This window comes from Podarcis muralis, chromosome 16, assembly GCF_964188315.1.
Source record: "Podarcis muralis chromosome 16, rPodMur119.hap1.1, whole genome shotgun sequence".
NCBI lineage: Eukaryota > Metazoa > Chordata > Lepidosauria > Squamata > Lacertidae > Podarcis > Podarcis muralis.
The window spans coordinates 25,861,666-25,884,936 of record NC_135670.1 but is presented as its reverse complement, the minus strand read 5'-3'; the positions used below and the strand labels follow the sequence as shown (position 1 = coordinate 25,884,936).

Genomic DNA, 23,271 nt, shown 5'->3' with positions numbered 1-23,271 from the left:
ACTCTAAGCCTGTAAGCAGCAACCTATTAAACTGCCTTCACCTTGGCAACTCCTCCCTGGCTGCTGCGTAGCCTCATTGCTGAGTCCATGCTATAATCTGCTTCTCACACACCCAGGTTCGTCAGGCAGCCCGTTGCCATCTCTCTGCATCCAGCGATCATAGCTTGGGTGGCGCTAGCAACTCCCAGGGGCTGGAGAGCCAGCGAAGGGACGGTGGTGCTGGCAACCAAGCTGCGCTGGGGAACAGGTGCAGTTCAGAGGAAGAGCGTCTTGCCTTCCATACAGGAAGTCCCAGATTCTATCCCTAACAACATCTCCTGGTGGAGCTGCTCCAGCCTGTCTGAAAGGCTGGAGCAGGGGTCAGCAAACTTTTTCAGCAGGGGGCCGGTCCACTGTCCCTCAGACCTTGTGGGGGGCCGGACTATATTTTGGAGGGGGGGGGTGAATGAATTCCTATGCCCCACAAATATCCCAGAGATGCATTTTAAATAAAAGCACACATTCTACTCATGTAAAAACACCAGGCAGGCCCCACAAATAACCCAGAGGTGCATTTTAAATAAAAGGACACATTCTACTCATGTAAAAACATGCTGATTCCCAGACCGTCTGCGTGCCGGATTTAGAAGGCAATTGGGCTGGATCCGACCCCCGGGCCTTAGGTTGCCTACCCATGGGCTGGAGGCCCGCTGCCACTCAGAGTAGAGGACACTGAGATAGTTGGACCAGTGATCTGGCTCGGTGTAAGGATGCTTCCTATGATCCCATTTGTGAAGGAATGCAGCTTAGTGGGGCGTCTGCTTTGCATGCAGGAGAAGGTCCCAGATTCAGTCTCTGGTATAGTATCTGCTATGAATGCAGAAGGCTGTAGGTTCAATCCCAGACCCTCCAAGTGTCCCTATTTTCCAGGGACAGTCCCGGTTTCTGATTTGATCCTGGATTGTCCCGCTTTTCCTTAGGATGTCTCTATTTTTTTCAGAGAAATGTTGGAGGGTATGGAGTTATGGAACCCCTGAGCCAAGGAGATAAGTGGTACCTCGGAAGTCTAATGGAATCTGTTCAGGAAGTCCGTTCAACTTCCAAAACATTCGGAAACCAAGGCATGGCTTCCGATTGGCTGCAGGAAGCTCCTGCAGCCAATCGGAAGCCACATCGGACGTTCGGGTTCCAAAGAACATTCGCAAACCGGAACACTCACTGCCGGGTTTGCGGCATTTGGGAGCCAAAACATTTGACTCGCAAAGCGTTCAGGATCCAAGGTACGACTGTACAACCTTTAGAAGACATCTGAAGGCAGCCCTGTATAGGGAAGTTTTTTAATGTTAAATGTTTTATTATGTTTTTATATGTGTTGGAAGCCAGCATGCCATTGGGGGCTGAACCTGCGACCTTCTGCATGCAAGGCTGGCGCTCTGCCCCTGAGCTACAGTTCCGCTCCCATCACCTTGTGCATCACATCACCTGGGACTGAGGGAAATTATAGTTTCAAACATCTGGAAGGCACCAGGCTGCCAAACACTGGTCTCCACAGTCATAAGGTGAAGATTCTAGAGCAGGCGTCAGCAACGTGTGGCCTGTTGGCTGGAAGCGGCCCACGAAAACCATTTTACTGGCCCAGGAGCCACCCTCGAACCGAGCTGCCCGCTTGGCAAGTCCCCCACGCACTGCACTAAACCGCTCACCAAGCGGCGCCAGAAATCACGCCTGCGCATGTCCAGACGCTGAAAATTGCTTCTGCTCAGGCATGATTTTTGGCCTCTGGGCATGTGCAGAAGCGATTGTTGGTGCCACGGACATGCACAAACCTGATTTCCGGCATCGCGCTGTGCCAGTCCAGCCCACGGACAATCTCCGTAGGAATGATCCGGCCCATGGCTGGTAAACCTTGCCATCCCCTGTTCTAGAGCCTTGGGGAGCTCAAAGGGTGCTGTAATTTTCATCTGGCCAATTCCCACCCCCACCCCCCACAGTGAAAGGTTTGGGGCTTCATCATCTCCTTTAAGTCGTTTGCTTGGATTGCTGCCGAAGATTTCAACAAATTTGGGGCCTGGGTGAGAAGCTGAATTATTTATTATCAATTAGAACTTTTCAGGGTTTTTGACGTGGCGCTCAGAGCTCGTATTGTTTGGGACCTGCATTTAACGCTCCCGCAGATAAAAGAACGAAATTATCACTCGGGAAGCTTTTATTCCAAGCCGGCTCTGAGATACCTCCTTTGCATATTTGGCGAGATTTTCCAGCTACAATTCAGTGTGTTAATGCTACATCTTGTGGCAGGCTGTAGCGTTGGGAGGAATAAATTTAGAAACACAGAGACGTTAAAATGCACCTGAAGACCATCCAGTCCTTCTGTGCCTCTTCCCAGATCAGGTTTGTGCTGATCTCGAAGCAGGACCGGTGGAGCAAAATGGGTTTCCAAATGCAACCTGGAAAAGACCTGAATTTAAACTGGAAAAGACCTGTGTTTAAATATACCCTTTGCCCACAAGCTGGTAGGCAGGAGAGCAGGGAGCCTGACAGTAGGTGGCGCCAGAGAGCCAATGACAAGGGAGAGAGTTCATTCTAGTTTCACCCCAGCTGAGTTCTTCAGGGGCAACACTGATACCTCAAGGAGGATGCTGACTGGCAGGGCCACCTTCTGGGCTGCATGTAAGTAGGAAGGCAGGCTGGTGGCAGCTGGCTCAGATTGGTGCAAGCAGTGCTCCATTTGCCCTCATGGATAATCCAAGAGATCACATGCGCCTACTAGACCTCTTCAATTGGCAGAACTGGCCCTGTTACAGGTGCCACAGAATACCTGTTCTACATTTGTAGAAACTTGACATTTGGCAGCGTTTACACATTGGAAGTAGATAAATAGGGACCGCTTATTGGCGGGAAGGTAAATGGCGTTTCCGTGCGCTGGCTCGCCAGATGCAGCTTTGTCACGCTGGCCATGTGACCCGGAAGTGTCTTCGGACAGCGCTGGCCCCCGGCCTCTTAAGTGAGATGGGTGCACAACCCCAGAGTCGGACACGACTGGCCCGTACGGGCAGGGGTACCTTTACCTTTACCTAACATTCTTATGATACATGAATAAGTTTCTATACAGCTTAGGTAGTTCTGTCCCTATAATTCCCAAAAGAAAAGCTGCTGGGTTTTTTGTGTTTTGGTTTTTACAAAGGTTATTTTAAACATCCATTTCATTATATATCATTTCCCAGTAAGCTTTAAAGTTACTACAAGACCACCACATATGATAAAAAGAACCTTCAGGAGCCGCAGATTTTGCAAGAATACAAAAAGCCTGCTGAACCTGTTGAGCCAGCGCAAAAAGTAGGGTGTGCAAATATGCCATGGGCCGCACTTTCCGTCTTTCAAGGTACCTTCAACAACCCTGTTTGAAGGCGGGAACCTAACAACTCTTGCCTGTTTAGAGGGAAGCCCTATGCCACCCGTTTGCTGGGAGCCCACCTCATTGTGCGTCATATTGGTCTGTCTCCCTCGATGTCCACTCTTGGTGGCAACCAAAACCCACTGCCGGAGGAGGCTGCTTCAGTGGCCCATCTAGTCCAGCTTCCTGTTCTCACAGTGACCAACCAAATGCCTCTTTTGGGAAGCCAGCAAGAAGCAGGCCCCGAGCACAAGAGCCTTTCCCCCTCCTGCAGACTGGTACAGTGGTACCTCGGGTTACAGACGCTTCAGGTTACAGACTCCGCTAACCCAGAAATAGTACCTCGGGTTAAGAACTTTGCTTCAGGATGAGAACAGAAATTGCACGGCAGCAGCGGGAGGCCCCATTAGCTAAAGTGGTACCTCAGGTTAAGAACAGTTTCAGGTTAAGAACGGACCTCCAGAACGAATTAAGTTCTTAACCCGAGGTACCACTGCACTCAGAAGCATCACTGCCTCCGACTGTGGGGAGAGAGCACAGTTATCATGGCTGGTAGGGACGCGGGTGGCGCTGTGGTCTAAACCAGTGAGCCTCTTGGGCTTGCTGATCGGAAGGTTGGCGGTTCGAATCCCCGCGACGGGGTGAGTTCCCATGGCTCTGTCCCAGCTCCTGCCAACCTAGCAGTTTGAAAGCACGTCAAAGTGCAAGTAGATAAATAGGTACCGCTGCGCTCTGGTTTCCGTCAGGGTGTTCCGTAGCGCCAGAAGCGGTTTAGTCATGCTGGTCACGTGACCCACCCAGAAAGCTGTCTGTGAACAAATGTCAGCTCCCTCGGCCTGAAAGCGAGATGAGTGCCACAACCCCATAGTCTCCTTTGACTGGACTCAACTGTCCAGGGGTCCTGTATACCTGAAGGAACGTCTCCACCCCCATCGTTCAGCCCAGACACTGAGATCCAGCGCCGAGGGCCTTCTGGCGGTTCCCTCATTGCGAGAAGTGAGGTTACAGGGAACCAGACGAAGGGCCTTCTCGGTAGTGGCACCCACTCTGTGGAACGCCCTCCCTTCAGATGTGAAGGAAATAAGCAGCTATCCTATCTTTAAAAGACATCTGAAGGCAGCCCTGTTTAGGGAAGTTTTTAAATATTTAATGCTGTATTGTTTTTAACCCTCGATTGGAAGCCGCCCAGAGTGGCTGGGGAAACTCAGCCAGATGGGTGGGGTATAAATAATAAATTATTATTATTATTTACCTTTACCTCTTACCATGGCTGGTGGTAGCCATCGATAACCACCTCCAGCAGCCTCACCCTCTTCCCCAAAGCCCGCCTCAGATGCCACCATTGGCATATTTTGCCCCTGTTGCCAGAGCCTCCTCATTTTTGCCCCGGCAACTGCTGATGGGCACGGTTGCCATTTTAAACCCAGGCGTTCTGTTCTCCCTTGGGTCAACAAACAAGGGTCTGAGGTGTGGGTGCTTTTTGGGGGGTGGGAATGGCTGCTCCTTTGTCTGTCCAGGGAAACGGACATTCCTTAGGGTCTGCAACTCTGGGAGGCCTGACTTGAGCACAGATGGGACTTGGGGAAGGGGGTGTGGAGAGGAAAAAAAAACCCTTTCCTCACCCGCCCCCGCCTTTCCAGGAGGTGACAAAGAAGTAAAAGGGCAGAGCCTGATATTTAATTTGGGTTGGGGGGGGGGAGGTAGGTGGGAAAACACACACGCACACCCCTCGTCCCAACTCCCCGCAAGGAGCCTTCCCTCCGAAAGGCCTCTGTTGTGTCACCAGCTCCACAAAGCGCCCGTGATAAATGAAAGGAACTGAGTCAGGGCAGAGAGGAGGGGTGGGAAGGGTCCCTTTCTCTTCTGGGTCTCGTTCCCAGCTCCTGTTTGCCTGCCTGTCTCACCCTGCTCCCATTGATCAGGCATGCAGAAACATTCCCCCTCCTGGGCGCCCATTGTCGACACCCGGTTGCCAGGCTGCGGCTGGCTTGAATAGTTCCACTAAGCCCGGCTTCTCCAAAAACCCTGGCCATCCGGTGCTCTGGGTACAGGGGGCGGGGGCGGTGTAGGGGGCAGACAGAGCCGGCCCTCCTTCCCCCCTCCCTTCTTCCAGGCAGAGGTGGCGTGGGACACCCCTGAGTCCAGCTGGAAGGCGGAGGAGCAGGGAGGCAGGCAAGCAGTGACATCAGGCCTCTCCACAATCTCTTGCTGGTCTGGGTCACGCATGGGAATGTAAGAGGAGCTAACTGGATCAGGCCCATGGCCCACCTATTCCAGCATCCATTTCTCGCAGTGGCCAACCACCACTTCACTTTAGAATGTATATAAAGGTAAAGGTAAAGGTACCCCTGACCGTTAGGTCCAGTCGCGAATGACTCTGGGGTTGCGGTGCTCATCTCGCTCTATAGGCCAAGGGGCCGGCATCTGTCCGCAGACAGCTTCTGGGTCATGTGGCCAGCATGACTAAGCCGCTTCTGGGGAACCACAGCAGCGCACAGAAACACCGTTTACCTTCCCGCCGGAGCGGTACCTATTTATCTACTTGCACTTTGACGTGCTTTTGAACTGCTAGGTTGGCAGGAGCAGGGACCGAACAACAGGCGCTCACCCTGTCACAGGGATTTGAACCGCCAACCTTCTGATCAGCAAGCCCTAGGCTCTGTGGTTTAGACCACAGCGCCACCCGCGTCCCTTTATAATGTATATAGAATCATAGAATTGTAGGGACCAATTAGAGTCATCTAGTCCAACCCCTCTACACTGCAGAAATCTTTTGCCCAACATGGGGCTCGAGTCCACAACCCTGAGGTTAAGAGTCTCGTGCTCTACTGGCTGAGTCATAAGTTATGATATGTGCCGCTGCTGAAATATAGTACAGTCTTGGCTGGTATGGCTATGACCAGGTCTTTGACCCCCTTCGCATGGACCTTATGCTTATGAAAAAAAGAGAAAGTCATCATTGTTTACTATCTGAACATTCTTTTTTTTTTTTTAATGAAGTTTTCTTAACACTTTTCACAAGGCAATAAAAGACAAGCTAAATCTATACAAGGAATAATAAAAAGAAAAGAAAAGAAAAGAAAAGGAGATAGGAGAATACAATATCCTCTCTCACAAATATATCTTAACTTTTGTCCCAGGCAGAAAAATATGTGTCTTCCTAGCTCTCACCTGAGAGCATCCCTCTCTTTGCCCAGCCTTTTACCTGGAGAGATCTTACCTTCCCTGCTTCTCACACAGGGGCTTTCTGAACATTCTAAATTCAACTTTCCCATCCAGAAAACCATAAGAAACATGATGTGCCTTGTGTTTCAGCATTTAATGTATAAATGCACCACAAATATATGGTTGTAATTTTTACCTTTTCCTAAATCGTTGTTTATTTAATGTTCAACTGTTGTCATACTTTAATAAAAATTATATTAAAACGTTTAAAAAGTTGGCTCGCTATTGCATAATTTTATTTATTTTTTTAAAGCAAAAATAGCAGGGCTGGAACTACCCACCCACAATTTCCTCTAAGCGCCCCTGAATTTGTACTGCCTCAGGTAAGGGAAGTGAGGGTTGCAATCTTAACTGCAGAAAGATCTTATTGATATTTATATCCCAGCTTTCCCCCAAGAAGCTCAAGGTAGCTTACATGGCTGTCCCTGTTTTATCTGTACAACACCCCTGTGAGGTAGGCTAGACTGGGAGACAGTGAGAAGCCAAAGGTCACCCATTGAGATTCCCTGCAGACTGAGGATTTGAATCCTGGTCTCCTAGGCCTAACACTCTAACCACTAAACTCTACTGGAATGTGCAAAGGAGGAGCCGGTGGAATCCAGTAGATCACACAAGACTGAAGCCAGTTCTCCCCTCTGTTAGTTTGGTCCACTGGGGAGTGGGGTGAAAATGCACAATTGGGGAATATACCTTTATTTGAGTCAACCACAGGGTTGCAAAACAGCAGGCAGCTGAGGAACTGAAAATGAAAAACAAGGAAGAGGTGATGATGTTCTGGTCCAGTGGAAAACAAACAAACCAGGAGAGGGCCCAGGAAGGCTCCCATTTGCTCTCCACTCTGAACTCAAAGGGTGATGAAAGTCCAGCACTCAGGTGATTAGCATAACAATCCTTACAGATCCAGCTTGGTCCTGAGCCCAGGGCTTGCTCAATCCAATTTCCAGTCTCTGCTCTTTCTTTAGAAGCCTAATTCCTGCCACCAGGATGGTTTTTTTAAAAAAAGAAAAAGGACCTTCTTAAAGAGACAGGCGCCTTCTCTCTCCTCCCGCCTTGCTCACAACAAACACCTGCCGCTTTCCAGAAATAATAGTTGCGTCAGGCACATCATACCTTTAAAACACATCCGACGCACATTTCAAGCTCACGACCTCCGCCAAGAAATCCCAGGGACTGTATGTAATTTTACTTGAGACAGTGGTTTAGAAGGTGAGTCACAAATCAGTGATATCATCACCATCGTCTCTAGTTTGTTAAGGGTGCTGGGAGTTGTAGCGCTGTGAACTACAGTTCCCAGGACTCTTGGGGATTCATGTGTTTTCAATGTGTGTGGATGTTCTTTCAACGTACGGTGTGGATCTGCTTAACTATCGTATAACGAAGCTTACCCTAACCCCACAAATCTTAAATATTATAATTGTTGTGGGGTTCATTATTTAATATATCTTCCACTATGGCGGTAAATTAATACACATGACACAGCCCTTCCCCTATGCACTTCATATCCTACATAATCTCAGCATTCCTTACAGGGTAGAGAACGTGGTACGGTGCCCTCTGCTTTTAGGACTCCAGATTCCATCAGCCCCAGCAAATACGGGAAATGGTGATGGATGATGAGATATGTAGTTCAGCAACATCTGGAGAGCCCATTCATTCCCTAAAGAAGAAGGTGAGCATGACATCATTGAACTAACTCTTAAAAGAGGATTGCACCAATTCAGGGAGGAGAAGGCTATCGATGGCTACTAGCCATTATTAACAGCTTTGGATAGCTCAGTGGGTAGAGCATGGGACTCTTAATCTCAGAGTTGTGGGTTCGAGCCCCATGTTGGGTGAAAGATTCCTGCATTGCAGGGGGTTGGACTAGATGACCCTTGGGGTCCCTTCCAACTCTACAATTCTATTATTCTATATACTGTGCCTCCTTGGGTGGAAGCATTGATGCTTCTGGATACTGGTTGCTGGAAGTTGCAGGAGGGTAGAGTGCTGTTGCGCTCAGTCTCTGCTTGCTGATTTCCCAGAAGAGGCTTCTTTTTTTCTAATTTTTTTATTCAAAATTAAAACAAGACATATTATCCAAAAACATATCATCCTTGTTTCCACCCCCCCATTTTTCCTCCCTCCCCCCACCCTCCCATACAAAACCCAGCCGCCCCCACCCCCCGACTTCCCTCAGTTCGTTTTTGGTTTCTCTGAGACTGCTGTTTTCTGCATGTTACAAAGTTGTATAGATCCTCAAACTATTTAGCTGATTATTATCAATAAAAAGTTTGTGAATGTTTATTCAAAACCTGCCAGGCAGTCCAGTTCGCTTTGTTGCATCTTCAGATACTTTGTAAAGGGTTCCCATTCATCCTTAAAGTCACAGTTATCCTTGTCCCGTAGCTTATATGTCAGTTTTGCCCGTTCTGCATAGTCCATCAATTTTTCTTGCCATGATTCTTTAGTTGGGGTTTCTTCAGTCTTCCATCCTTGTGCTATCAGAACTCTCGCGGCCGTTGTCGCATACATGAAGATGTTTTTCAGCTTTTTTGGCAGGTCTTTCCCTACAATCCCCAACAAAAATGCCTCGGGCTTTTTAGCAAATGTTAAATGGAACATTTTCTTCAATTCATTGTATATCATTTCCCAAAATTTTTAAATTACATTACAATCCCACCACATAGGATAAAATGTCCCTTCCTTTTCCTTACACTTCCAACATATATTTGAACTAGTTTTGTACATTTTCCCTAACTGCACTGGTGTTGTGTATCATCTATAACCCAGAAGAGGCTTCTGATTGGCTACTGCGAGAACAGGATGCTGGACTAGATGGACCACTCAGTGGCCTTATCCAGCAGCTTCTTCTGACATTCCTAACTCTCCTTGAGCTCCATGTGGGCCATGTTGCCCAGAGATCATGGGCTACACAGAGCCCAGCAATACTGGCTTGGTTGAGAAAGGCTGTCTTAGGATAAGCAAGTCTTTCCTTTGGAGGGTGGGGCAGAGAAAGTACGTTTGCAAAGAAAGTGTTAAGTGATGAGCTATGATGTCTTCAAAGCCAACAGTTCAAGCAAGGTAAACTTTCGACTCTCCAAGTTTTGTGCCTTTCCTTTTACTTCCTCTCTCAGTTAGCAAGGGTTGTTTCTGTTTTTGTTTGCTTGTTTGCTTGTTTGCTTGTTTTGGCCTGAACTCCCAGGCCTTTTGAGTGTACTAACTGGGGTTACCAATTCCTTCTCCCGCTCCACACACAGAGAGAGTTTTTGCCTTTTAAACAGCAGCAGGAGGTACAGAGATTTAACAGCTGAGATGCTATCCCTCATAACTGGAACTTCATCCATGTTCACACTTCCGTTTAACTCTGCAACCAGGGTGCTCCCGACGCTGATTTGGGACACGTTGTGTGGGCAACCTTTGCCACATTTTTATTTATTTATTTATTTATTTATTAAATTTATACCCCGAAAGAGCCTAGAGAGGCAAATGTAACACCCTAGAACTCGCGGATGTCCACTGATACTGAATGTTGGAGGATTCAGGACCGATAACACAGAGGATTTCTTGACACGGTGCAGAGTGAGTTAACCTATGGAACTCCCTCCCACAAGAGGCGATGGTGGCCACCAATTTGGATGGCTTTAAAAGAAGATTAGACCATTTTGTGGAGGAAAGGGCTGCCGATGGCTACTAGCCACAATAGCTCAGCTCTGCTATGGAGGAAGCAATGCTTCTGAAGACAAGTTGTGGGAAGCCACAGCGGGGGACATTAATAGGGTGCTTGGGTGCTGCTTGCAGGTTCCCCACTGCGAGGATAGGGTGCTGGGCTAGATGGGCCTGACCCAGCCACTTTCTCTTACTTTCTTATGTTAAATGTTGTAAACAAAATTCCTATCACATAAAACAATAAAAGCACATTGAAAACACTTCCAGGAAAGATGTGGATAGATCCTTATCTTCCCTGCCTTCTCTTACAAAATGCTTCTTTTTGAAGTGTTCTTTCTCCGGCCCCAAACCAGCTTCAACCCCAATTGAGAAAAAGAAAGACTTGGCTGTGTTTTAAGCCAGTGTACCCAGCATTCATGTTCTGAGTAGCTAAAGCAGCACCAGTTACCAAGAAACCTTGGCAGCCCTCGCAGGCTGGCTCAAGGGAGGTAAAACAGCTTGATCTGAAGAAGATAGGAGGGGGGCTATTTGTTTTTTTTTACAGCACAGATAGATAGACAAACAGGATCGCCCAGAAAAGTCTGCAGGCAGAGCTTGTTCAGAAAGCTACGGTTTCAGGAACTGTTTCCAAAAGTTCACCAGGGTGCAGTGTGTGATTCTTAATCTTCTGGGGCGAGAGTTCAAGGAGGCCCATCGCTTTGGGGGTTTGTGTGTGTTGGTGTGTGTGTGTGTGTGCCTTTAAGGAATCCGGCTTGGCTGTGCCCCCTCTCCTCCCCCACCTGAGAACCAATTAAAACTCCATGAATTCAAGTGGGGGGCTTTTGTCCTTGGCAGGGGCTGGCCTGACAAAAGACTTCTCCAGGCTGGGATGAAAGCTGTTATTCAGCAAGCTGGGGGTTTGTTCCCATTCAAATCACTTCCACTCCACTCTCCTTTTCTCGCTTGCTCTCCTCTGAGTTCCCAGGCCGGGCTCCCTGCCCGAATGGACCCCCCCCTCCAAAAAAAAACCCCTGCCACCATCCCCCTGTGCTGAGTTTCTCCCTCCCCATCCCAAGTGGCAATATGCAAGCTTGGGGGATGGCCAGCAGTGGCAGGAGCCCCAGAGGCTGATCTGGAAGCTGCCTTGCAAAACTTAAAAGGCGGCTGGTTCTGGCCACACAAGGTGCCCATAAGGAGAGCAGCTGGATCAGGCCAGCACCTGGTATTCAGAAGCAGAGGCTGAGCAAAGCCAATGTAGATTTATCCTTCATGAAACTGTCCAGTCTTCCATCGTTCAATGTCTCCACCCCCATCGCCCAGCCTGGACACCAGGGTCCACCTCTGAGAGTCTTCTGGCGGTTCCCTCCCTGCAAGAAGTGAGGTTACAGGGAACCAGGCAGAGGGCCTTCTTGGTAGTGGCGCCTGCCCTGTGGAACACGCTCCCATCAGATGTCAAGGAAATAAACAACTATCTGACTTTCAGAAGACATCTGAAGCCAGCCCTGTTTAGGGAAGATTTTAATGTTGGATGTTTTATCATGTTTTTAATGCAGGTGGTACCTCTGGATGGACGCGGGTGGCGCTGTGGGTAAATCCTCAGCGCCTAGGACTTGCCAATTGCATGGTCGGCAGTTCGAATCCCCGCGGCAGGGTGTGCTCCCGTCATTCGGTCCCAGCGCCTGCCAACCTAGCAGTTCGAAAGCACCCCCGGGTGCAAGTAGATAAATAGGGACTGCTTACCAGCGGGAAGGTAAACGGCGTTCCGTGTGCTGCGCTGGCTCGCCAGATGCAGCTTGTCACGCTGGCCACGTGACCCGGAAGTGTCTGCGGACAGCGCTGGCTCCCGGCCTATAGAGTGAGATGAGCGCACAACCCTAGAGTCTGGCAAGACTGGCCCGTAGGGGCAGGGGTACCTTTACCTTTTTACCTCTGAATGCGAACGGGATCCGTTCCGGAGCCCCGTTTGCAACCAGAAGCGAACGCAACCCGCATCCCCGTGTGCGCGGGTCACGATTCGCCGCTTCTGTGCATGAGTGTGACGTCATTTTGACCGTCTGTGCATGCGTGAGTGGCAAAACCCGGAAGTAACACACTCTGTTACTTCTGGGTCACCGCAGCGCACAACCCGAAAATACTTATCCCGAAGCTACTTCAACCCGAGGTATGACTGTATTCTGTTGGGAACTGCCCAGAGTGGCTGGGGAAACCCAGCCAGATGGGCAGGGTATTAACAACAACAACATTTCCCCAGTAACCCTTGACTATTCTGCATGACCCTCCTCCATGTGTCATGGCTTTGTTTCCAGTTGGTGCACGTTCCGTAACTTCGTGCTGAAATCCTGTAACATTTGGCAGATCCAAGCCGCACATTTAAAGCGCATCCGACACACATTTAAAGCACATGACTCCCCACCCCTGTAGAATCTGGGAACTGTAGTTCTCCCCAGTGGCGTAGCGTGGGTTGTCAGCACCCGGGGCAAGGCAAGTAATTTGCGCCCCCTAACCCGTGGATTTGCGCCCCCTAGCCCGTGGATTTGCACCCCCTAACCTGTGGATTTGCCCTAACCCCAGATGTTGCGCTCGGTGCGGTCGGCCCCCCCTGCACCCCCCCACGCTACGCCACTGGTTCTCCCCACACAGTGCTACAACTCCCAGCATCCCTGACTACAGCCATCCAGGTGAGTGGCCATCACTGGCTTCTATGGGAGCCAGTTACCTAGTTTAGCTATGTGCAGTGTGAAGCAGTCCTTTTTACCTGACCTGAGTCTTCCAACATTCAGCTTTCTTGGATGTCCACATGTTCCATACCCTCCAACATTTCTCCGATGAAAATAGGAACGTCCTATTCAATTATTATACTATTTATATCCCGCCCATCTGACTGGGTTGCCCCAGCCACTTTGGGCAGCTTCCAACATATATCAAAACATAACAGAACATTAAACATTTTTTTTAAACTTCACTATATGTGGCTGTCTTCAGATGGCTTAGTGGGGTTGGATAACTCCATACCCTTCAACATTTCTCTGATGAAAATAGGAACGTCCTAAGGAAAAGCGGGACATTACAGAATCAATTCAGAAACCAGGACAGCTTCTGTAAATCTTGGGTTGTCCCTGGGAAATAGGGACACTTGGAGGGTTTGGTTTATGAAAGAGGGAGAAAAACCTTTCTCTATCTGCTTTCCTTATGCCATGCACAATTTTACAATATTCCACCATGCTGCCTATTACTCTCCTTCTCTCTAAACTAAAAAGTCCCAGAGGCTGCAACCTTCCCACAGAGGGGAGTTGCAGATCTTGGGCTGATTGGCAGTGGCCATTCTCATGTGCTTCAGGAGGACTGAGCTGACACTCTCCTGCACCTGAGGGCTCCCAGGATAAGTCCTCGGTTTGAAGGGAACAGAAGCAAACTCTGTACTTGGGCATTTCCGCTATCCAAAGCGTAGCAGCCCCTTGTGGAACACATTGACCTTTGCCTCCTGTGTCCTTCCTTGAGGAGTGTGTGTGTGTGTGTGTGCTCATTGGTGTGTTATGTTTCTCATCAGTGGGACGAAATTGATGCCCCCAATCCCTTCCGTGTGGGGAAAAGGGCCTCCATCTCTACACAAATGCCAGTCCTTAAGAGGAGAGTTCCAGGTCTGACCTCAGGGAAAATTACATCTGGGGACCCCCCCCCCCAGATGCCAAGGAGGCCCCCCTGCCCGACGGTTCCTCGAATCTGGAACTTTGCTCCCTAGTTAGCCGACGACCATGTCAGACGAGTCTCCTTGTTTTAATTACCGTGTTGTTTTAATGGGACTGTTTTATTGCATATTTTAATTATGGATGTTTAAATGTTAACGTTTTAATGGGATTGCTTTATTGTGCGTTTTAATTATGGATGGTTGTAATTTTCATGCTTGCACAGTTGGTGTGTTGTTGTTTTTTTAATGCTTGTAAGCCGATTTTGGTAAATAAGCGGTAAATAAATAAAAAAAAACAAATCGCCCGACAGCATTCCTGGCCTCGGAGACAGAAAGACCTGGACCGAACAGGAAGGAAGGGGTTAACAGAAGAGACTAGCTGCTGGATCAGGCCCATAGGCATTCTGTTCCCACATTGGCCAAAATGCCCCGAAGAACATAGGAACCTAGATAGAATGCCTCTGGACTTGGAGGTTCCATAAGAAGAATCCTTTTGGATCAAGCCAAAGGGGTCTAATTTTAGTTCAGCATCCCATTCTCAAAATGGCCAACAAGATGCCTAGAGGAAGCTTGCAAGCAGAACCTGACAGCAACAGCGCCTTCTCAACTTTTGATTCCCAACAACTGGCATTCGGAGGCATACTGCCTTCGCCTCCAAGGGTTCATCCTTTTCCCTTTGATAAAACATGTCCCCTTTCAGAACGGATTTCTAGGGGGCAATTACAGTACAAGTAAGTGGCTTACTAGTCATCAGGCTGCAGATGCTGAATCAGGGTTAATGCTACTGACATTCTGGTGCCTGAAGGTGAACATCTAAGGCATCCTCTGCCATGATTACCGGGCCAGGAGGAAAAGTTGAACTAATTGGGGCAGGGGGACAGGAGTGCAATTAAAATTAGCAAGGCTGAGAGTTAAGTGCACACTTGTTTATTTTTCAGAGCTATATTGGTTCCGGTGTGTTTATTCTTCAAAGCTATATTGGTTCTAGTGTGTTCGATGAGGGGCTCCAAACACAAAAAAACATGCTGAAAAGAGCCTTTGTTTCCCAAGAAAGAGTGGCAGTCACGTAATGCCTTAATTAGGAGCAAAAAGGAACATCATAAAAAAATGAGCAAGCTTTTCAGTTAACCAGAACTACTATCTTCTAGAATGAAGATTTCTGATAAAACTGAAAGCTTCCTTGTGATGTTGTGAAGGTTCAGTTGGTCCTAATGAAGGTATTACACATTTGTTTTTGATTCCTGTTATTTTCATGAGCTTATGAGTTCTTTTTTTAAAAAAAATGAACAAATAGAATTTATTTCACACCTCCTACAATATCCGGAAAACAAGCGTCACATCCATACCATACATTTAAAAGTGATTTAACCATCCTGGAGAGTTCTGGGAACTGTAGGTTGTTGAGATTGCTGATAATTATTGGTCTGCGAGGTCAGCACCCTTAAACTACAGTTCCCATGATTCTTTGTAGTGGGAGTCATGACTGCTAAAGTGGTTTAAAGATGTGGGTTTGGATGTGATCAGAGGCCAAATTTTTGTGCTGGGCAGATTGATCAATTTATTTACCGTATTTATCTATCTTCATGCAGCATAGTTAGAAGTATGGAACTTGGGGGCAGAGATAGCCACTAGCCTTGACGGCTTCAAAAGGAGATTGGACGTGTGACGTGGGTGGTGCTGTGGGTTAAACTACAGAGCCTAGGACTTGCCAACCAGAAGGTTGGCGGTTCGAATCCCCGCGACGGGGTGAGCTCCCGTTGCTCGGTCCCTGCTCCTGCCCACCTAGCAGTTCGAAAGCACGTCAAAGTGCAAGTAGACAAATAGGTACCGCTCCGGCAGGAAGGTAAACGACGTTTCCGTGCGCGGCTTAGGTTCGCCAGAAGCGGCTTAGTCCTGTATGCCGGCTCCCTCGGCCAATAAAGCGAGATGAGCGCCGCAAACCCAGAGTCGGTTATGACTGGACCTAATGGTCAGGGGTCCCTTTACCTTAAAAAAAAAGAGATTGGATGAATCAATGAACTTAGATAGCTCAGTTAGAGCATGGCGGCGATTAACGCCAAGGTTGCAGGTTCGATCCCCGTATGGGGGAGTTGCATATTCCTGCATTGCAGGGGGTTGGACTAGAGATGATTCTCAGGGTCCCTTCCAACTCTGCCATTCTGTGATTCTATTATGGTTGCTATGCTCTGCCTCCGTGGTCAGAGGCAGCAATTCTTCCGAATACCGGTCGTTGGAAACTGCAGGAGGGGAGATTGCTCTTGCACTCGGGTTCCGCTTGCTGGTCCCAGAGGCATCTGGTCGGCCACTGTGGGGACAGGATGTTGGACTAGACAAGTCCCCTTTGGCCTTATCCAGCAGGCTCTTCTTACGTTCTTGTGTGTAGCAACTACTATACTGTACAAAGGAAGAAATGTACAATAATGGTGCTACCCAGTGTTGCCCCAGGCCCTGCTCCACACTGGCGTGTGTTCCCCAAAAGATTGCCCTCAAGGGGCTTGCAGCCCTTGGGCGGAATAAGGTTCTCCCGAAACAAAGACTCTGAGTCCCTTCTCTCCTCTCAGGGTTATCTTTCCTCAGGAAGGTGTCCGTCTCAATTAGGAGATGCAGATTGACCTGTCAGGTGGTTGGTGCAAAGAAAATACCTTTGCAAAGCCACGGGGAAACAAGGCTGTCACCCTGAGCTGCTTAGAAAGGGATTTGGGGCATGTATTTCTGTCTAAGCATCTGGATCGGGTCTTAGCCTGTTAGCTTGCTCTGTTTCTGCAGGCTGCTTCCTGCAGGACGGGGACTGGAAGCCGGGCTGGCTCTGCCATTAGGCATGATGAGCTTGCCTTAGGCGGCAATTTGTTTGGGGCTACTGTAAAAAGGCAGCCATTTATTTGGAGAATTTTTTTAAAAAAACCCAAAAAGTCTTGAAGCAATTATAAATCGCTAAGACAAATAAACAAAAGCTGTCCCTGTCCTGAGGCCTACAATTTAAATAAAAAAGACATGAGGGAGGATACCAGTTCCTAGAAACAGGAAGTAGAATGCTCTTGTAATTGGGCCCTCCTTTTGGACCTCCCACAAGCATCTAGTTGGCTGCTGGACTAGGTGAGACTCTGGCATGATCCATCAGGGATCTTCTTGTGTTCTTAGGTTCAAACAGTGTATACATACTCTTTTTGGAGGATATTGATGTCCTAAAGTGGGTAGTTCACTGGTTAGAGCTTGGTGCTGATAATGTCAAGGTTGCAGGTTCAATTCCCATAGGAGTTTCTTGCTAGAGCCGTGTCCCCGACTTCTGGGCAACCTCCCAGGGGCTGCATGCCAGTGGTGGGTGGAGCCAGATGCAAAAGAGGGCGGAGCAATAAATGCAAATGTTACCTTTGTACAGTAGGCTAGTTTTGTACATCACAACCCCTCTGTCCCTCCACCCAGGCAAACAAGCAGCACCATCAGGATTCAAGGACATGTCCCAGACAGGGTGAAACACTGGAAGGTGCAAAGCAGGGCCAGTAAAGAGTGTGGCTCAGGGAAGAGTTCTGAGGGCCAGATAGAGACCTCCAGAGGGCCACATTCCGCAACCTGGACATGATGCTTCTCATCCGTGTTTTAGGATGCAAACACACCAACATGGAAGATTTGTGCATCTTTAGGGGAGTCTGGAGGGACGCGGGTGGCACTGTGGGTAAAACCTCAGCGCCTAGGACTTGCCGATCGCATGGTCGGCGGTTTGAATCCCCACGGCGGGGTGCACTCCCGCTGCTCGGTCCCAGCGCCTGCCAACCTAGCAGTTCGAAAGCACCCCCAGGTGTAAGTAGATAAATAGGGACCGCTTACTAGTGGGAAGGTAAACGGCATTTCCGTGTGCGGCTCTGGCTTGCCAGAGTAGCTTCGTCACGCTGGCCACATGACCCGGAAGTGTCTGCGGACAGCGCTGGCTCCCGGCCTCTAGAGTGAGATGAGCGCACAACCCTAGAGTCTGGCAAGACTGGCCCGTACGGGCAGGGATACCTTTACCTTTATGGGAGTCTGGAGATAGCACAGATCTGCCAAGAGGCTCATTTTACTCTTTCCTGCAGTGGTGTTTTGCTGTGGAATCCCCTCCCTTATGAACATAGGCATGTGCCAATGCAGGACATTCCAGTGCCTTTTGCAATTGGCTCCCTGGATTTTACTAGTGCTTCATTCCATTGGGTAACTAGGATACACACCCTGATTTACCAGTTGAATTTATTTTATTTGCTTTCAATGTATTTCCAAACTATTGTACATCACCCCAAGACTTTCTGTGAATACAATATAGAAATGCTTGACTACTACTTATAGTATGATGCTGCTGATGTCATTGATGGCCCAGATGTGGACTGAACTCAAAGAAAGCATGTTAACCTGCCCACCTGGATAAGAGCTGTCCAGTTGGAAACTGACCAAAGGAACAATTCCAAGCAGAATAAGAAACAAGGACTCATTTATTATCATTATTATAATTTATATAGCACAAGCTATGCTCATGGCTCAGTAGACACTTATTTTTTTTAAAAAAATAGAGGCAGATACTTTTGCTGGAATCCTCAGGCACACCAATTTAATTACGTACTTCCACACTGAGCTACACACAAAGGTGGTTGGAGGGTCCCATAAACTGCACCATTTCAGACTGCAAGGTGGGAGGTTGTAGGGCTGAAAGCTCTGAGCGCTCCATTGTTAGCTGGGCCAGTGATTATGGGAGTACCGGAAAGCTCTTCCTTTTTTCTGATGGCATAGATTCCCAAGTGGGGAACTTATATTTAGTGCACTTATATCCGACCTTTTACTCCAAGGAGTTCAAGGCGGCGTACATGGAGCTCTCCCTCCTCACTTAATCCCCACAACCACCCTGTGAGGAGTCAGTGACTGGCTCCCAAGGTCACGCCCAATGAGCTTCATAGCGGAGTAGCGATTCATATCCTGGTCTCCCAGGTTCTAGTTTGACATTCTAACGCTGACATCTCTTACTTGGCCTGAAGCTGCACCACCTCAAGCCCTGCATGTAAATCAGGTGTGTGGGGATCTGTGGGCCCCTGAAGATGTTGCAGGACTACAACTCCCCCATCAGCTGGAGCAAGCATGTCCCAATGGCCAGGGATGATGGGAGCTGTGCTTCCAACAAAAGGTGTGGGGCAAAACCTCTCTGCACCTGGTGTATGAATCCCAACAACGGGGGCGGGCTGAGACCCCCAAATGTTGTGGGACCCAAACTCCCAGCAGGCCCAGTCGAGATGGCCATCTGTGGGGTTCTGAAGGTTGTGGAGTTGGGAGCCCAGCGCCACCCACACAGAGGCGACTTGTGCCCTGGGTCGAGATGGTTAAAAGTGGCAAAAGGAACTCCCCCACTTTTCCCCTCTCAAGGTCCGGCCCGCTTGGTCCAACGAAGTTCCGGACAGGACCACTTTCCGGGGAGGGGGGTGATGCACTGCCCGCTCCTTCGCGGCTCCCCAAACCAAAATGGCACCTTCTCCCTCTCTCACCCCCCCCCTCAAAGGCACCACGTTCCCGTCCTTCCCGAGGCCCTCACGCGAGAGAAGCTCCATCCCGCGCGCCTCTCTGAGGCGGGCCGAGCGCGCGAAAAGGCCGCGCCTGAGGGGGCAACTTGGGCGCTGAGGGTCGCCAGGGCGCTGAGGCGGCCAATAAGCTAGCCTAGCGGGCGAGCCCCGCGGCTGCCCCACAAGCGAGCGAGCCGGCCGGCCACCCTCCTCCTCCCTCAAGCGCGCCGGTCCCCCGCCATGTCACATGCTGTTTATTGTTGCCGGCTAGATGGGCTTTAACCCTTTCCTGCGTGGGCTCCCCCGCTCCTGCCGCCAAGCTGGGCTCCAGCGGCGGGGCGAGCGAGGCATGAGGCGCCAGGTGGGCCCAGGCAGCGGAGGGAGGAGGGCGGCTCCGTCCTCCGCCCGGCGCCCTTGACCATGGACGACGCCGCCGCCTCCTCCGCGGCCGCCTTCAGCAGGTAGAGCAGGACAAAAGCCCCGCCGGCATCTCCCGGCCTCCGGACCCGCCTGAGAGGCCAAGGTGGACCCGGCGCCGGCCCCCCGCCCGCCTTTGTTCCCCGGCGAGGCCTTCTCCCTCGCCGGCCCCGGGCGCCCTGAGCGCACAGCCTGGTTGCGCGCCGCCTTTGCCGCCGCCCTGAGCGCGCTGCCCGGCGGCGGGCCGGCTTTTATGCTCACGCCGGCTGCCGCGGGTGGGAGGAGCCGGGCAGGTTGTCCCCGGCGCTGCTGCTGCTGCTGCCGTTGCCCGGCCTCCTCCTCCTTCCCCATCATCATCTCCACCTCCTCCTCCTCCTCCTCCCCGCCCGGCTGAGAGGGGTCGGGGGAGGGGGCAGCATGGCCTGGCCGTCCGGCCCCTTTTCCAACGCTCAGCTGCCCCGGGAGTGTGGCGCTGCGCCTCGCAGGGAGAAGAGGTCCGAATGGAGACAGAAGCCAGCCAGCCCGGCCTCGCCTCCCCGGACTCCCCCCACGACCCCTGGTACTCGGCCCGGCCCACCCTCGCCTCCGACGCTGCCTCCTCCTCCTGCTCCGACGCCGACGCTCTCGGCCGGCCGGCAGCCTCCCCGCCATGCCCGATTGCTGGCGGCGGCGGCGGCGGCCGGGGCAGGCTCTCTCCTCTGCCTGGCTGCGGGGAGCCGCCAACATGGCCGATTCCCCCGCGCGCTCGCCTCCTCCATCCACGCCTCCGCCGAGCCGGGCAGCCCACTGGCGCCCGCTGCATCCCCGGGGCGCCCTGGCGCCGCTGCCGCCGCCTCGATCCGCCATCCCGAGCGCTCTGGAGGCGGCGCACACACGCCCCCCCCTTTCTCCCCAACGCCACGCTCGCCGCCCGCCATGGACGGAGGAGTTCCGGGGGTCCCCCAGGCTGCCTCCCGTCCTCTCCCCCTGCGCCCGCGCCGCCCTTGATCGGGGGGCTTTCCCTCCTCTCCGAATACGAAACGCTTAACTTTTATGGCCGTCTTGTTGCTCTCGCGTGCTGATTTAAAACCCCGTGTCTCTCTCTCTCTTTTTGTGTTTTCTTCCCTCTCTCGTTAGCAAAATGTTCATCGGGGGATTGAGCTGGCAAACCACGCAAGGTGAGAGCAAGGCGGCGGTAGCGGCCCGGCGTGGGGAGTATTGGGGCGGATGGGGGGGGGTAGGGAGAGAGTTACTGGGCCGGGGGCAGGGGGTCTTCTGGGTTCGGTTCTGGCCGAGCCGCACCTGCAACCCAAACTTTCCCAACTCCTCTGACGCCTTTTCTCCTGCCCCTCCCCAAATCTTCTCTGCGATGTACAGAACTTAGATGCGCCTTTTCATGGCGGGGGTGGGGGGAGCGGGCTTCTCCCATGTGGGTCTTTGTGAATAGCTTTGGGTAAGGGGCGCTGTTCGGACTCGTTTGCAAGGGTTCCCCCCCACACTCCCTCTCTCCTTCTCTGTTGGGGGGGGGGAGCTTCCCCTCGAGCATGCCCCCCTCTCTCTTCTCTCTCCACCTCCAAGTGTTGTAGGATCTACCCCGCTCTTTGCCAGCAGAGGTCGAATAGCCCCCTCCCTCTTTTCTGTAAGCTTTGGGGTGGGGAGGAAAGAGGCATCACCCGGGGATCCCCCCCCCCCACAGTGCCGCCACCTGCCTAAGGGACCCATTTGTGTCTTTCTCTTGTGCTTTGCAGAAGGCTTGCGGGAGTATTTTAGCCAGTTTGGAGAGGTGAAAGAGTGCCTGGTCATGAGGGACCCGCTGACAAAGCGATCCAGGTGAGATGCCCCCCTCGCTCCCCCCCCATCCCTCCTGTACCAGATCCATTCTTTCTAACCAACTTCCTTTCCGTCTCTTTCTCTCTCCTTCCCACCTCCTCTCCCTGGTCCAGAGGATTCGGGTTTGTCACTTTCATGGACCAAGCTGGTGTGGACAAGGTACTGGCTCAATCTAGACACGAACTGGACTCCAAGACGGTGAGTCTCCTTCTCCCATCTCCAGAGCGCTGTGTGTGTGTGTGTGTGTGCAATAGCCAACGACCTATCAACTATTGACTAGAGCTATATTGATCCTGTCTGGCTATTGGGTTTTGAAGCAGGCAGTGAAACCAATGACTTCTCTAGTCTGCGTAAGGACCTGATGTGTTTCTTGGCTTAGGGGTTGTGTTTTTCAAAACTTTTTAACTCAGCAAAGTTCTCTTTGCAGAACAGTTCTAGGGAGGTAATGAATTGAAAGGTATTGTACTGGGGCAGGCTGAATGCCTGTGTGATGCTGGTTGGATATTTTGGAGGAAAGTCTAGTTCTTCAGTGGTGGGGTGAGGGCAGACCCTGGGCCTTTTGTCTGGCTTGGCCCATGGGGTGGTGCTGGAGCTTTTGCTGAACCTGAGATATACTGAAGGATGCTTGATTTCTCCCTGAAGATTAGGCCTATTCTTTTGGATCTTGATTAGGCATCAGAAAGTGACTGGGTTTTTTTTTTGTTTTGTTTTTTTGAGAGGGGGTATTTTATTTGGATTTTGGATTTTCCACCTTGGCCTAACCCTTTCAAACTGGATCTTCTTCCCCCAATATCTGGGGCCTGAGTGGTTGACTGGCAGATCCCCTTCTCACTTGCAAAATAAAAATAAAAATAAGCTCTTTTGGTCCAAGGTTGTGTAGAATGCCAGCTATGATGTCTCAGGGCTCCCTCCCCATTAATTCTGGGTATTGGAAGAAGATCAACAGTGTCTCTGTTAAAGAGGGAGAGTCACTCTGCATATGGCCAGAGACACAGTTTTCAAACATTCAATGGATGTGGCCCTGGGGCTCATGTTCTGGGTCTCAAATGGAGACATGGCTTTACAACACAATGTTCTTTGCAGTAGTGAAGGCTTTTTTTATTATAAGAAACCAGTAATTTTCCAAAATAACATATGCAGCAATAAATACATCTAAACAGCATAGCTATATATAGCGATGCATGATAATTTCAAATCCCAGGTGCAGGTGAGGAGAAGGATTTCTAGAGTATATATCTCTTTTGCGTTTCTCTAACATTTAGGTCACCTTGGGGACTATTTTTAAAAGTAGCATCTCCTAACTCCTGTTACAAATCAGAATGAAGCTTTCATGTGCATCTGTGTCTGTCTGGGCTGGGACTTGTCTCTCACCATCTTCCTGATTTAACGTAAAAAATAAAGTCATTCCAAAGTTGTTGAGAATTAGTCAGTTGCCTTCGTGTTTCTGAGCAGATTAAGGAGGCATGTTAGTTTCTCCGTGATTGCCAAGTCCCAAAGTTCAGTGGCGAACTTTGATAAGTATCTGTTTTAAAGTGGGGGTCTTTTTGATGACCAACAGGTGTTTTGGGGGACTTATCTCTCTACTCTTGTGAAATTGGGGATCTTGTACACTTAATTTACCTAAATGTTTA

General features: G+C 50.3%; 1 protein-coding gene across 7 annotated transcripts in view; it reads left to right on the top strand.

Moving 5' to 3' along the window:
* The first annotated feature begins 19,739 nt into the window (after positions 1-19,739).
* The window catches only part of MSI1 (musashi RNA binding protein 1), a 61,799-nt gene continuing 58,267 nt past the window's right edge, over positions 19,740-23,271 (top strand). For 2 of the 7 annotated variants that reach the window (XM_077920402.1, XM_077920399.1), the window contains exons 1-4: positions 20,183-20,390; positions 20,948-20,988; positions 21,559-21,640; positions 21,754-21,838. In XM_077920402.1, the coding sequence (XP_077776528.1) occupies positions 20,332-20,390; positions 20,948-20,988; positions 21,559-21,640; positions 21,754-21,838 (267 nt within the window). In that variant the 5' untranslated portion in view covers positions 20,183-20,331. Of the gene's footprint in view, positions 19,876-20,182; positions 20,391-20,947; positions 20,989-21,558; positions 21,641-21,753; positions 21,839-23,271 lie in introns of those variants that run through there. The other 5 variants (XM_077920400.1, XM_077920398.1, XM_077920401.1 and 2 more) reach the window with 3 other exon arrangements.